General features: G+C 47.6%; 1 protein-coding gene across 2 annotated transcripts in view; it reads left to right on the forward strand.

Annotated features, from left to right (window-relative positions):
- The first annotated feature begins 207 nt into the window (after positions 1-207).
- The window catches only part of COL6A3 (collagen, type VI, alpha 3), a 77,361-nt gene continuing 61,857 nt past the window's right edge, over positions 208-15,711 (forward strand). The window contains exons 1-3 of one of the 2 annotated variants that reach the window (XM_014951716.1): positions 208-420; positions 10,529-10,678; positions 11,941-12,558. In XM_014951716.1, coding sequence (XP_014807202.1) covers positions 10,591-10,678; positions 11,941-12,558 — 706 coding nt within the window. In that variant the 5' untranslated portion in view covers positions 208-420; positions 10,529-10,590. The remainder of the gene's footprint in view (positions 421-10,528; positions 10,679-11,940; positions 12,559-15,711) is intronic. The other variant, XM_014951715.1, reaches the window with a different exon arrangement.

The following is a 15,711-nucleotide window of genomic DNA, read 5'->3' on the forward strand; positions in this document are numbered from 1 at the left end:
AGGGGGGCAGCACAGGAAGGGGAAGCCACACAGCTCAGGGAGCTCCCCCCACCAGGAGCCGGGGGGGGGAGGACGGTGAGGGGCGGAGGGAAAAACCCAACTTGTGTGATGAGCAGCTCTGACCTCAGCTCCAGGAAAGCCAACACAAGCATCTGGATCTCATTTTGTGAAGCCAGATCGCCCAGCCCCTGGGCTGTCCCACGCCAGCTGCCTCCTCCAGCCTCCCTCAGACCCACGGCGGCTGCCTCGCAGGCACCAGCACACCCCCATTTTTCCCCCCTTCACCCCCACCGAGCAGGGAGAAGGCTGAGCTGGGCCAGCACACCATGAAGCAAGGGTGAAGAGCGGGGAAAAAAAACACCAAAAACCTTGGAACAGGCAACTTTTTTCTTTTTTCCTCGAGTGGGATTTCGCTCAGGGGTAAGTGTCGCTTTCCACGCGGGAACCTCTCCTACATCTCCTCTCTGCAGCAGGGTCCTTTGGGAGTTTTCCAACTCCCTTTGGGGGGGTTTTCAATGAATTTGGGGCAAAACCCATCCCAGAGGGGTGTCCTGGGAGGAAAGATACCTCCCAAGCTCGCATTGTGCTTGGGAAAGGGAAGGGATGCAGCCGGTTTGCTCACACCGGGAGCCTTCTCCTTTTCCTCCTCCCTGATCCAACGTGCACCACAGGTGCACGGGGACACTTCTGGTCCCACCAGTGCAAGAGAATTAAATTAATTCAAAAGCACTGAGTAGAATATCTCCCCCGCTGCCGTTGCTGGATGGGGTTCACCTCCGATGCCCTGAAATCACTGCAGCAGCAACTCGGTGGGATGGGGAGCGGGGTGCCCTGGGAAGCAGTGGGGTGGTTGCCCCAAGGAGGGCACGTAGAGGTTTGAGGAGCTGCTTGGGCACAAGGAGGTGGGTGCATGAATTCCCATTCCTGCAAGGAGCCTGGTTAAGGTGGTGTCTCACTGCCCCTTTCCTGCTCCAGAAGCACCCTCCCAGGGCTGGGGGCTGTTTGGTAGCAGCCCTCACCCCTCCTGCCTCAAGGCGAGGTACCATAAACTGGCCCGAGATATTTGTCCACCCCACTCAAGCCCCACTGCTGGGAATGCCCTTGCTGCTCCAGCACTGTTGTGGCTCCAGGGACAATCCTCATCCTCTTGTGCTCATCTGTGCAGAGGAAAATGGCCCAAACATCAGATATTTTTTCCCCAAGGGCTCTCCAGCCTTGCATGGAGCCACCTCCCCTCTCCACAGCCCCCATCCTAGCTCCCTTCTGCCTTTCCCAATCCTTTCCCTCTATAACCTCAGTTGCCCTCAGCTCCCCGGGGCTTTTGCACACAGTGATGCTCTTGCCGAGCTGGTGGCTATGACTAATCATGGAGACACCCTGCCACCATCCCTCTTGGGTCTGCAAAGCCCTCCCTTTCCAACTGGAGCCCAGGGAGGGAAAGGGTTGAAGCCAAATTGGTTTCCTGACCAGGCAAAGGGGCCAAAACCGTCTGGAGCGGAGGTGGCCAAAGCCACTCCGGTTCCAGCGGGTGCAATGGGAAACTCTCAGCTCATTTCTGGTTGCTGGGATGATTCATTTATGCTCTCAGGGGAGGAATGCTGCATTTCTCAAACTTCTGGCTTTACCCCATTACTTACTGGTTAAAAAAAATTTTTTTAAAAAATCAGTATTTATGGTTGGATAATTACTGTGCTCATATAGTGCTGTTTCTGGGGCATAACCACACAGTTTGGGAGCTCCGTGGAGGCCAGGGAGATGTCTCCAGCCAGAGGGCTGTTTCAGGGAGCTAAGGAACTTCTTCAAAGTCATGTAGAAATGCGGTGGCAGAGCAGAGACACAGCTATGCTTAGCAGACGAGGGAAAGGCTAGACTTTAGTAAAGCCTTTCACACTGTTTTCTACAACATTCTCCCGGAGAAACTGGCTGGTTATGGTTGGTTTAGCTGAACCCAAAAAGTTGTATTGGATGGAGTTAAATCCAGTTGGCAGCTGGTCACGAGTGGTGTTTCCCAGGGCTTGGTGTTGGGGCTGGTTCTCTTTAACATCTTTATCAATGATCTGGGCAAGGGGATGGAGGGCATCCTCAGTAAGCTTGCAGACAACACCAAGAGGGTTGGGAGTGTTGATCTGCTGGAGGGTAGGATGGCTCTGCAGAGGGATCTGGACAGGCTGGATCGATGGGCTTGTACCAACGGGATGAGGTTCAACAAGGCCAAGTGCCAGGTCCTGCTCTTGGGTCACACCAACCCCCTGTAGCAACACAGGCTTGGGGGCAGATTGGCTGGAGCTGCCTGGCAGAAGAGGACCTGGGCAATATTGGCCAATAGAGTCCTGGCTTGTATTGGAAAAAGTGTGGCCAGCAGGACTAGGGAAATCATCACCCCATACTCAGCACTGATGGTGTTGCTTGGCTTGTATCAGAAAGAGTGTGGCCAGCAGGACTAGGGAAATCATCACTGGCTTGTATTGGAAAAAGTGTGGCCAGCAGGACTAGGGAAATCATCACCCCATACTCAGCACTGATGGTGTTGCACCTGGAATACTGTGTCCGGTTTTGGGGGGGGAACAGGGGGGACATTGAGGCCCAGATGCATGTTCAGAGAAGGGCAATGAAGCTGGTGAAGGATGGGTGCAGAGAAGAAGTCTTATGAGGAGCAGCTGAGGGGACCGGGATTGTTCAGCCCGGAGAAAAGGAGGCTCCTGGGGTGAACACCTTCTCCCTGAAAGGAGGGTGCAGAGAGGTGGGGGTCAGTCTCTTCTCTCAAGTGACAAGCAGTAAGACGAGAGGAAACAGCCTCAAGTTGCACCAAGATAAGACAAGAGGAAACATCCTCAAGTTGCACCAGGGACGGTTTAGACTGGATATTAGGAAAAATTTCTTCACTTAAAGGGTTATTAAGCCTTGGAACAGACTGCCCAGGGAAGTGGTTGAGTCACCATCCCTAGAGGTACTTAAAAGATGTGCAGATGTGGTGCTGAGGAACACGGTTTAGTGGGGGACTTGGCCAATCTAGATTAATGGTTGAACTTGATAATCTTAGAGGTCTCAAAATAATTCTATGGACCTCCCTAGTGCCATCCCTTGACTTTGTAGCACCAGAGATACTGACCCAGCTCCCAGAGCTCAGGAAAATGCCATCCACAACAAGGTCTCTTGAACCAAAATGATTCTATGGACCTCCCTAGTGCCATCCCTTGACTTTGTAGCACCAGAGATACTGACCCAGCTCCCAGAGCTCAGGAAAATGAGCTTGCCATCCACAACCACATACCCTCACACCACCCTGGTCTTTGCAGGGAGGTAGATCACGACCAAGGGTATGACAGAATTTCTAACACAGGGCTTCACGCTTCCTCCCGCCACCCCTTGTCATTCATTCATTCCCTTTCCATTTTTCAGCAGTCTCCCCAGTTTTCAAACATCTTAGCACTTCTCCATTCAAACGCGTTAACTTTCCCCAATTCCAGGATGAGCTAAACCAGCTCCCTTGACATTCCCGCATGTCAAGGAGAAAAAAAATTAAATAAAGAAGTGTTGTTCCTCTCCTAACTTTTGCTACGTGCCTGTCTGGGAACAGGAGGGGAAGGGAACATCTTATTCCTTCCATCAGTGCAAACTTGGGTAACTGCACAGCCTTGCCAGCCTCGGACTGTATTTTCTCAGCCTGGATGCATTTGATTTTTAGCAGAGGGACACACTTGCCCCACGTCGGGGGGTGGCATCTCATGTGTGTGCTCTCCAGTGTGAATCACAGCCAGCCTCCCCGCTCCGCGTGCCCATCACTTTTTCCACCTTTTAAAGTGATCTGTGTTCCACATTAAGGAGCAGATTTGTTTGGGTGGAGAGGCACTGTGAGGCTTTGGTTACTATACATAAAGAGTCATTGATCTTTGAGGGAGTTTTCCTTTTTTTTTCTTTTAAGCAAATACTCCCTTTCCTCTTATTAAGTACGCTATTTTAGTCTCAGTCTTCAGATGAGGAAAACAACCAGATTTTAAGCACGTTTATAAGAACAGAAATTAATGTGATTCAGATTAAACTCTAGCCCCCCAGGGGACTTGCCCAGGTAGGATATAAATGCTACATAACTCTCTTGCTTTGCTTAATACTGGCTTTCAAAAACCAGAAAGATTTTTTTCCACCCCTTTTAAGCTTGTTTGCTTTTAATGCTCAGGTCATTGTAGGAAGAAATGTTTTCAGGAGCAGCCCTCAACCCAACAACCCTTGCCCTTCCAGTGCCATCAATGCCGGATGGTGGCAACATTAATGAGAAGCCTTCAAAAGGGCTGGTGCAAACTGAAACGGCTCCACTCAATTCCTTGATAAATTCCAAATCTGTCCCATACAGCTACAGTGTCTAGAAACAGCCTTGTTTCCCTGGAGGCTGCGTGGCCAGGTGGTATTTCATGCTGTATGATGAAGAGGTGGCCAGGTACCTAGAGGCTTGGGAGGCTCATGTCCCTTTTCAAAGGTGACTGGAGCTATTTCACAGGGAAAAGTCATGGCATCCAGCACCTAGGTGTCCAAATCACTGCCAGGAGTGGCTTTTGGCTAACGTTTTCCCCAGCTCAGAGCTCTTAACAGTGCAGAGGAATATAAGGTGGGATTCATCCAGCCAAGAGAGGAGCGTGCATCACCTCCAGAGGGCAATCTGTGCTATTATGGCTCCACATCAGGTTTCCAGGAGATGTTCCTTCTCCCTGCTTGCTCCATCCCACAGCTGGGGCCGCAAACAGTTGTTCTGGTGGCCACTTTCAAGCTGCTGGCAAGGCTTACAGCAGCCTCATGGCCTCACTGCTACCTCCCAGGGACATGCATATAGCAAAGAACAGCCAAGTCAAGGGTATTTCAGGCTGAGAAGTTTGGTTGGGATAAGAGGTGATGATGAGGCCTGGGGAGATGCAAAGCAAAGACAGATGAAGGCAGAGACCCCTTGGTTTTGCCCCTGACATCCCCATGAAGTAAACTTTTAGAGGGTTCCAAGGATGCTCACAGCATCTCATCTCAAGGACAATGATTTGCCCTCCCTTTGGTCCTGCCCGTTCCCCTCACAGAAAAGCTGTTGGGGGCCAAGGTGCATAGCCACATCTTCCTCCCAGCACAAACACACACACCCCCCCACATACAAAGGGAATTTAGGGACACAATAGCTTTGCAGGCTTCTATCCAAGCTATTTTGGGGAGATGCTCCTTGGGCTGGGCAGGAAACCTGGACCACATGTGCTTTGGTTGAGGGCAGTGAGACCTACCAAAGATCCCTGGATGTGCAAAGCTGCAAAGGCTGCCCAAACCCAGGTCATTTGTCCCCAGAAGAGCACACAAGTCATAGCTCTGCCTACCACAGCAACTTTGGGTCTTCTGTCCTTTCCCAAAGGCTGCTCACCTCCCTGCAGCAACAACACTGTCACGGGCAAGGAGAGCGGATGGGAACAGATTTCAGAAATGAATGACTAATCATAGAATCATAGAATGGTTTGGGTTGGAAGGGACCTCAAAGATCATCTAGTTCCAACCCCCCTGCCATGGGCAGGGACACCTCCCACTAGAGCAGATTGCTCAAGGCCACATCCAGCCTGGCCTTGAACCCTTCCAGGGATGGGGCATCTTGGATTTCCTGGTTATCACACCCCAAGAGTCAGTTCTGCCCACCTCAGTCCTTTAGCCTTGAAGAAAAGCATCAGGCAACCACAAAACACTAGTACAGAAAACCCTTCTGGTGGCACACCTCAAGCTACATGAATGCTTTCTCTTACAGTGATTTAGACAGCACCAGTGCCTGAAGCACTGCCCAGCTAGGAGCTCAGATTAAAGAGGTATTTTGCAACAACATTAATTATTCCCTCTACCTGCCATACCTAGGCAAGACACATCACATTTCTATTCACTACCAAAGCCATTTACTTCCCCTCCCTCTTAAAGTCAGCCAGCCCAGCTGAGAGGCACATGCAATGAATCAGAGTGATATGTAACAGCTGTCGTAATTTTTCCCCCCTGCCTTTTATGTTTTGCTTTTTTTTAAGTCTACTCATCTGCTTTGCACTTTTACAGATTTTATTTTAACCACGCTTTAGTGAAAAAACTCACCCAAATAAATGATTGCTTAGAAAGTGAACTTGAAACGTTGACTCAAATAAGAAAAAAATTATGTAAAATGTCAGATTTTATGCCCAGAGAAGTACGCAATAAGCAAGAAATAGCTGCTGGGAAAAATATTTAAGGAAATCACTGCATTGCATTAGTGGTAGAAATGATTGCCCTTTGAAAGCATTATTTCAAACAGATGTATGTCTTCTGACGAAATGGAGGACATACTGTAATATTAAGAGGTCACCACACACTACATTATCTCTAGACAGACATAAAACTTTCAGATTATTGAAGATTACATAAGTTAATCTTTTAGCACATGAATTATTAAGAGACTGGCTCCCTGGCTTTTGGTACTAATTCTTAACAGTTCAGGAAAATGCTTTCCTCTTCTAAATGCACTCAGTAATCATGTTTTTCAGCATTCTTTCCCAGCTTGCTACAGTTATATCAAAAGCTCCACCAGAGCTTTTACCCCCCTTCCCAGGACAGCAAGGAATATCTTATTAGGAAAAAATCCAGGATGAAGCTCCCTTATTGAAAATACCAACAATCCAGGAGAATAGAGTTGCAAAACAGATACTTGCCATAGTCAAGAATTAAAATAGATAGCATAAATTACTCTTCAGCCCCTACAAGCTGGTGCCACCACCAGCTTCTGCAACCAGCAATAATTAGCAAGACAAAGCAAGAATACGTTGAGCAAAACAAGTTACTAGTTGTACCTCACCAAGCCAAGCCAGACCTACCTCCAAGCAATAAAAATCACATCATTTACTATCTTAAACCCACTTTTCTCACTGAAGCAGAGACTTGCTGGTGGCCCAATCAAACCAGTTCTAATGAGAACTTTAATTCAAAATCCTCCTTAGAAGCACACTACCTTTACAGAAAAGCTGTTGCCCGTGCTCCTTCTTCTTCTCAAGTGTTATCCCCTATAGGAAGATCATCTTCTCACCCACTCTCTTCCCCAGGCACCCAATTCTTCTTCCTTTACTAACAAAGGTGCTGGGGGTGAGGAGAGAATATAAGGAAAAAGCCTGATCAGGAACAGCTGTTGTTAAATGCTCCTCTTCTCCATAAATTGCCGGTCTGTCTCTATGAGACATCAGTCACCCCTTCCTGCAAGACTGCTGTTTCTTTCCTTCTAATGACTCATTTCACCTCCTGTGATTTTAGGGAAGCATAGTGGTAAACATCAATAAGCATCACCTCTTGTTGATGAAGAAGTCCCCCTGCTTCCATATAACTAAAAATACCATGATGTAGGTCACAGAGAAAGCTAGAAATAGATCTGGAAGGCCTCTTAAAGGCTAAAACAAAAAAGAAGGAGACCATAAAAACAGCCAATGTTTTATTGCTTGAAAAAAGTGTTGTATTTCCTAGCTGGCCAGATCAAATAAACTAAATCTGAGACTGGGTGTTGTTTTAATACACTGTGAAATCCAAGTTTATCTCATGGTGCCCCAAAGGCTGACTCATGGCTTCCAGTTTTTTGGGTTTACCAGGAGGGAGGTACACAAAATACAGCTGGTGGCTTCTTTGCCACAAGACTCTGGGGCTGAACCGTGACCCAAAGGGACCTAACGGAGGTGGGCTGAGCCCCAGCTCTTCTTGTTTGAACAGAGGCTGGGCAGTTCTTCAAGGGGTCTCAAGCTAAAGGAACCCTAAAGATGTAGCTGCAGATTCACCATTGAGTTTGGAAGTCCCACTTCATGTAAAGCCCAGGTGCCCACCACAGTGAGAGGGTCATGGCGGGGGTGTTGCCAGCAGAGGAGCTTTCATAAGCACTGGGGAGACTTGCTTTTCCCTTCTCCTGCATTTTGTGGCTGTAAACAGCCCCATAAATCTCTCTGCAGAGATATTTTGGTTAAAACAAACAAAAAAAACCAAACCCTGAATGTTTGCTCAGTCCTGTCATTCATTAGCACCCCCCGAATGTTTGCTCAGTCCTGTCATTCATTAGCTGGCAAGACATTAATTTTCACTGTTTTATCTTGATACTCTGTTTATCCCCAGCTGCTGCAAATGTGGAGGGATAGAAGGCCAGCAGCCAATAAACAGGATGATAGCATAACCTCCTGCATTTTGGAAAAGAAATACTAGTATTTTTATGGCATACATTATTTTAACAGGCTGCTTTTCCATAGCATGCATTTTATTGCCCATTTTTCATCCCTTGCTAGCTGCGTTTTTACTCTCAACGGGTGCTGCAAGGCAAGTCCTCAAAAAACTTTCAGCTCCTCTATAAAACTCTTCTGCCCAGAGGAGAGATGCTCAGGTGGGGTTGGATGGGCGCGTTGTCACAAACTGAGTGCTTTTTGCAAACCTCAGCTCTGGGACCTACAGCCTTTTCTTGTATTTGTGTCCTCAGGGGATGAACCTCGTAGCAAAGCTCATGGCTAATTTGGTACCAGATTTTCTCCTCCGCACCTGTTTTTCTGGGTGAAACTAGGTTTTTCTGGGAGCAAGCTGTAGATTAGGGATGCGGTCCAGCAGTAGAAGCAGGTTTGCTTCTACTGGAGGCACTGGGAGGTTTGGCTTGGACTCTCATGTCCGGGGAGATGGACAAGTGCCAGCTAACAAGGATGATTTTTTTTAGTCTTTTCATGAATGATGGTAATACCTCAGGGCTGCAGCAGCTGCCTCCATAAATTGAGGAGCTGCCAATAACAGGGAAGACTTGTCATGTCTTAATTAAGCCCGCACGCTAGCTGCTGGCTCTGGGTATCTATTAAATGTCTCTCCACCTGGCTTTATTATTATAGACAAATCTGGGGGGAAAGGCAGGGAGTAGCTTTTGCCTGACTCATGCCATGTGGCCTTCATAAATGCCACGTGGAGCACCCGGAAAAGCAAACAATACAAACCCCTTCTCCAGGGGAGGACCAGACCCCAACCCAGCTTTGGCACACAGGGAGCCAGTAGAAGTGTCAGGATTGTGTTGGGTTTCAGGGAACCAGGTGGATGTCATCCCCTCATTTACCACCAAGCACCCTCTCTGATAGCCCTGAGGAACGTCTCTTCAGTGGAAGAGGGATCAGCTGTTCAGATGTTTATTGTTGAATTTTCTTTAATTCCTGGCACCTGGTTCTCTCTCCAGCTGTGCCAGCAGTGGCCATTTGTGTAACTACCATGGCTTTCCTTAAATAGAGTTTCATCTTCCCTTTAGCCCTCTTAGGCTCTTGCATTGGTCACAGCTCTCTGGGTTGGTGGAGTTGGCAAGAATAGTGATGAGAAAATTATGGGGGTTTTTAGATATTATTTTTTTTAACGATGACCCAGTTAATAGCTTGATTTATTTGAATCACTTTTGGCTCATTTGAGTAATTGAGCTCCTTTTGGGGAATAAAAAGTATTAAATCATTGAGTTCTCTTTTGGGAGGATATTTTCTTGGTTAAGCAAGCCTTGCTGGTTCCTGCTCTGTAGGCTTGGAAATGAAGATTAAATAATAAATTGGCCATCTCTATGACAACAGATACACAGCTTTCTAAAGGAGACATTGTTTTAGAAGACTTGCCAGGTGGATTACAGATAAGAAAATCCTATAAATCATAATTTTTGGCTCCAACACATAAAATATTATTCTTGGTGCCTTTCCAAACTGTGATCAGCTAGTGCAGGCTATTCCACTGCCAGGGCTATGAGCCTGGGGGAGTCTGAGGGTTTTTTGCGTACAGCCAGATCATGTGGCTCACTTGGGTCTAGAGTAATTAAATTTCCATTTGTAGATTTGGGACAGCTGAAAAGGTGAGCTGAGGCAAAGAGGGATGTTCAGGGAAAGTATTACTCTGGTATTTGTAAAAAAATATAAAATAAAATAATGAGAAGGCAAGGGCAGGAGAAAACGTGTTGGCCAAGATCTTGCAGATGGTGATCCATGGATGAGGAGGACAGGTGAAAGGCTGTCATGTATTTTAAGGATTGGTGGTAGAAATTTAGAGTGACTGTTTTCCTGTATATTAGGTGTTATATTACCTGGGGCAGCACAAACAAGGAGAAAGATATCTAAATCCACAGGGGTGATTAAATGCTAATTATTTAAGTGATGACTTGTCTTCTAAAGGAATGCTTGCTACAAAGCAGACTCTGTCTGGCATTAAAATGTTTAATTCCTGCTGAAGTGCCACAAAATTCTTTGCTGTGAGGGTGGTGAGACACTGGAACAGGTTGCCCTGGGAAGCTGTGGCTGCCCCGTCCCTGGAGGGGTTCAAGGCCAGGCTGGATGGGGCTTGGAGCAACCTGGTCTGGTGGCAGGTGTCCCTGCCCATGGCAGGGGGGTTGGAACCTGATGATTTTGAAGGTCCCTTCCAACTCTAACCATTCTATGATTCTAAAAGCATTGCAAAACCACATGGTTTGGGTTTTCTATCTCGTTCCTCATCCGTGCCTGGTCAGCACTGCTGCTGTGTCTCACTCTCCCTCTTTTTTCTCCCTTAGATCTCAACGTTGGGTGCTTTGAAACAAACAGAACAAAAGGAGAACTCGGGTAAAAGACCAAAATGAGGAAACACCGACATTTGCCCTTGGGGGCAATGTTGTGCCTCCTGCTCTCAGGCTTTTGCTCAGTTCGTGCCCAGCAGCAAGCAGGTAAGACCAGACTGCTTCACCTGACTTTGCGCCCCTACGAATGTGTTGCTAGTTTGGTTTTTAACATGCATGTTGATGGTACATTGTGGTTGACCTTCTGCTCCTCAGCTCCTGTTCGGCTGAGGGTCCTTTGGGACCCAGACCTTAGCCAACACGCGTGGTGCCTTCCTGAGCATGCTGCTGGCTGGTGGCGTGCCTTTGAGGATGCTCTCCAGGGGACAGGGGTGTGGGACATGGACCTGGGGTGGCCCAGAGCTGGTTTTCTCCTTGCCTTGCATGTGTAGGAGGGACTTTTGCACCGAGAAGAGCACTGTCACCGACCTGCAGAAAGGCTGTTTGGCTTTTTTAAGAGGAGATGCTAGCACCTTTGGGACCAGAGGTGGTGTCATGAGGTGGGGGAGGAGGGGGGTGTTAGCAGCAGGAAAGATGGAAAACTTACACCAGCACCCAGGCTGTTTAACCTAAGAAGCCCTTCCTTCCCCGAGCAATGCCCCAGAGCCAGCAAAGCCCCGAGTCAGCAAGAGGCTGGAGGCCATGAGAAGAATGAGCTAGAACATGAGCAAGCCTAAATTCACACATGAATCATAGAATCGTCTAGGTTGGAAGAGACCCTTGGGATCATTGAGTCCAACCATCTACCCTACTCTACAAAGTCCTCCCCTACACCATGTCCCTCAGGACCGCATCTAAACATCGCCTAAACACGTCCAGGGATGGTGACTCAACCACCTCCCTGGGCAGCCTATTCCAATGCCCGACCACTCTTTCTGTGAAAAATTCCTTCCTAATGTTCAATCTAAACCTACCCTGTTGGAGCTTGAAGCCGTTCCCTCTCGTTCTGTCACTAATTACCTGTGAGAAGAGACCAGCACCAACCTCTCTACAGTCCTTTCAAGTAGTTGTAGAGAGTGATGAGGTCTCTCCTCATGAAGCTGCAATCATCTTTGTCTGGCTCAGGGCTGGTGTCCAAACCCATGTGGCGAGGGTCTGGGAGGGGAGAAGCATCTCACCTCCCCTTCCCTGGGAAGGGTAGGTCTCATCCTGTCCCCTCCTGTCCCCCGGTGCCTGTGGTGTCAGGGTGCTGATGGCTGCCTGGTTTTTCTCTAGTGCTTCTAGTTTGCTGCGGGCGACAAGGGGAAGCTAAGCTTCACTTTCACCATGCAAAAGAACCTGTCTGTTGTTTGGGTGAGGAGGAGGAGGAGGAGAAGGCATGCTTGCGCTGACCGATAGAAAATCCTAAACCCCCATCTGTTTTTTTAAAGCTGTCAAAACCGTTGCTGTGGCTGATATAATATTTCTAGTGGATTCCTCCTGGAGCATTGGGAAGGAACATTTCCAACTCGTTCGAGAGTTTCTGTATGATGTTGTAAAAGCTTTAGATGTGGGAGGAAATGATTTTCGCTTTGCCCTGGTCCAGTTCAGCGGAAACCCCCACACAGAGTTCCAGTTAAATACCTACCCCTCTACCCGAGACGTCCTGTCCCATATTGCCAACATGCCTTACATGGGGGGAGGCACCAAGACTGGAAAAGGATTAGAGTACCTAATCGAGCACCACCTCACTAAAGCTGCTGGAAGCAGAGCCAGTGAAGGCGTCCCCCAAGTTATTATAGTCTTAACGGACGGACGATCCCAGGATGATGTGGCTCTGCCATCATCTGTCCTTAAATCGGCCCGTGTAAACATGTTTGCGGTCGGCGTGCAGGATGCAGTGGAAGGGGAGCTAAAGGAAATAGCCAGCGAGCCCTTCGATATGCACCTTTTCAACCTAGAGAATTTTACCGCTCTCCACGGCATAGTTGGAGACTTAGTGGCGAGTGTCCGTTCATCCATGACTCCAGAAAAGGCTGGGGCCAAAGGACTGGTTAAAGACATCACAGGTAATGGCTGGCTGCTGGTGGCTCCCATCGGTGTGGTATCTGCTGGGGTTGCGCTGTTTTATAAGCCTTCGTAGAGGCAAGACTGAGATGGACGTTCAGAGGTTTAAAAACAAAGGTTTGAAAAGCATGTGGCCCCGTGTTTGTAGCTATCAGGGATGCCGTTGTTTGCAGACCCAGCTGGCAACCCTACCAGAGATGCCAGGAGGTAGCACGGGAGCCCTTGGATGGGCAGTGGCCCCTTGTGGCCCTCCATTTCCACCCCTAGTATGGAAATGCAAATGTAGGGAGATCTGCAGAGTTATTCAATTGCCCCATCCTGTCCACTCCCAAGGCAGGGAAATAGGGATGAACACGTCAGCCGTGAAGGTGACTCTTTGAGGCTCTGACTGAAAACCCTCTGGAGGCTGAGAAGGTCACTGCTGGCTGCAGGAACACCATGTGGGATGTCCCCTTGCAGCTAAGGGGGGGGAAACAGGCAATGTGCTACTCCAGAGAGTCACGTTCTTGGATGAAGACAGCAAAAGCAGTGCAGGGGTGAACTTCTTCACTGAAACCCCATCCCTGAGTTGGTTCTTAGCCTCTCTCCTCATCCACTTGGAGAAAGTATGCATGGTTGGAGAGTCCCTTACGTGATGCCACTCAAACACCTTCTTTACGAGGCAATGGCTTCCACCTGCTGGAGTGCTGGACCCTCCCCATAACTGAAACCTCTCTGCAAACCACGTTGGCTTCAATGGATCTCTGCTGACTGCAAGCCAGGGGCCCAATTTGCCTGGGGGAAAAAAGAATATATATAAAAGACAATCTTCCTCCTTTTTCATCTCTTCTGTTTATGAAATTTCAGTGTGGAAAGAGCCTTCCGAGCAGCTTTGTGTTTCAAAAACACAAGTCCCAGAGATCAAACCTTTCTTTTTATTCCTGAGACTCCATCTGAAGGTCGATAGCTTGTGGGGTGATGTAAGGCAACAGCAGTATAACGAGGCAGTGTAACATTAATCCCCCCTCCCTGTGTTGTCTTGCCTGATTAACCCTCACGCCAGCCCCACTGGGTGCTCTCCATCACTGCATGACACCGACCAACACCAAAAGTCTGTGCTCACGTGTGTTTTTTTATCGTGCAAAGCGCTTGGCAGGGCAAATAATCCAGGTCATGTGAACGCCACAGGGAAGAAAAAGCAGCTGCTCCGGAAAGATGGCAGAAGTTTTGCCATTCCAAGAAAATAATGTCAATATACGGGGGGAAAAAGGAATGTTATACCCAACCTGCTGACAGCACTGCAGCGGCTGTTCGGCATCTTCACTTTGAAGGATCCCAGTGCTTCTCTGTTGAAGTCAATAGGGGAATTGGTCTTTGGTGGCTGGCTGTTGTTCTCTAGGGCATGCCAGCAGGTAACCCCATCGTACATAAACATCTAGAGTCACAGATACTTCTTTTACAACTTTAAAGGCAAAATCCTGCTTCATGTATATCATGCATTTCCCAGTTGATTTCTACTCAAGGATATTTTTTGTAAATATTTCCTTCCCCCTCCCCCTATAACACAAATTTTAGCTAATCCTCCTATTGTAGGAGGCAATCTAAGGAGCATCACTAAACGTGGGAAAAGATGTTACAGGCCCTAAAGGCTGGATGAAAATAGCGTGCAAAGCATGGTACAGATAACTGTCTGCATAAGAGTTTAAGATGACATTTATTCAGCTGATAACTCCATGTAACCTTAAAATGTATCAAAATGCCGTGGATGTTATGCTAGAAATGAGCCCTAATATGAAAGAGAAATGGAAAAAAACCCCAAATGTCGTACTTCCAGTATGGAGTACCAAACCTGTTGGTCTGTGGCAGTCCCCAGAGCTGACTAGCCTAAGTATGAAAGTCAGCCCCCAGTTTGCCCTCGTGTATTTGTTGAATCTTAGCTGTCTGTCTCATCTGACCCTCCTCGCTTAGTTGTGTAACAAGCATGCTTTTATTTGTTCTCCAGCACCAGCTTGGTCCATAAGTGTGCACTGAAGTACAAGGTTTTTTTTTACAGTGATGACAAATTATCCAACGCATCTGCTTCCTATTTATTTTCTCTTCTGCGGGACAACCCCCGCTGCCATGATGACACCCATTGGTGTCTCAAATTTTGCTCCTCAAAAAGATGTCCAGGGTATCTAAAGCAGCGCTGGGTACAACCACTTTGAGATTACTTCATCGTATAAATGAAAGGGAAGAACGTGTTTATCCTGACTGAAAGTGGCACAGTGGAGACAGCCCTAAGCACCCCTAAATTTTGACGCAACGATGCAAAAATAAATCCTGGATGCCTTGGCAATTCTGAGCCACGATGATGTTCTTCAAGCCAACACTGGCTATTGAGTTGGCCCAGGAAAGCAATGATGCCCTGGAGACCTTCTCTTTGGTCACTGGATTTGTGGCATTAATTTAATCTCTCAGTGGCGTATGTGACATTGTCTAGAAAAACAACTAAACAGGCCAAAAAATAAAATAAAATAAAATATTGATACCGCTAGTTAATAGCAAAGACCGCAGGTTTATTCCTGGCCTTGCTAAACCACATGCAGGTTTTGCTATTGGTTTCACCTTCTTCTTTCAGAAGGTGAAGAGCTGGGTGTGATTTCCAAATGTTGCTTGTCATTCATTTGCAAATAGTCTGAAATTTGATTTCTTAACAGTATTGGAGAGTAACAGCATGGAAACATCTGAGCATGCCTTGGGGTCTCCTTCCTCCCCCTTTTTTGCATGCATACAGCTCTTGGTGATGTTGATGGTAAAATTAGTTGAGCAAAAGAGTAAGAGCAGATGCCAGGGAATTTTGGGTCTGCTTCGGTAAGTCTCAGAGCAAAAATGCTTTCCCTTCAACAGCCATGTTCAAGCCATATAAAAAAGTTGTTTGGTGTGTGTATGATCTCAGCAGATGCTTGTGATCACCTGGGTATGGTCACAACAAACAGAGTTGGATAATTGTGTCATGACTGATTTCATCACCCTGTTTTAACCTGATTCTGCATTCCTTGATTGAATATTCGAAGTCCATACGAAAAATACAGACCAGACCCCTCTATCACCCCTTCAACAGCCACGTTCAAGCCATATAAAAGCTTTGTTTGGTGTGTGTATGATCTCAGCAGATGCTTGTGATCACCTGGGTA

The sequence above is a fragment of the Calidris pugnax genome, unplaced genomic scaffold, assembly GCF_001431845.1.
Source record: "Calidris pugnax isolate Ruff unplaced genomic scaffold, ASM143184v1 scaffold184, whole genome shotgun sequence".
Classification (NCBI taxonomy): Eukaryota; Metazoa; Chordata; class Aves; order Charadriiformes; family Scolopacidae; genus Calidris; species Calidris pugnax.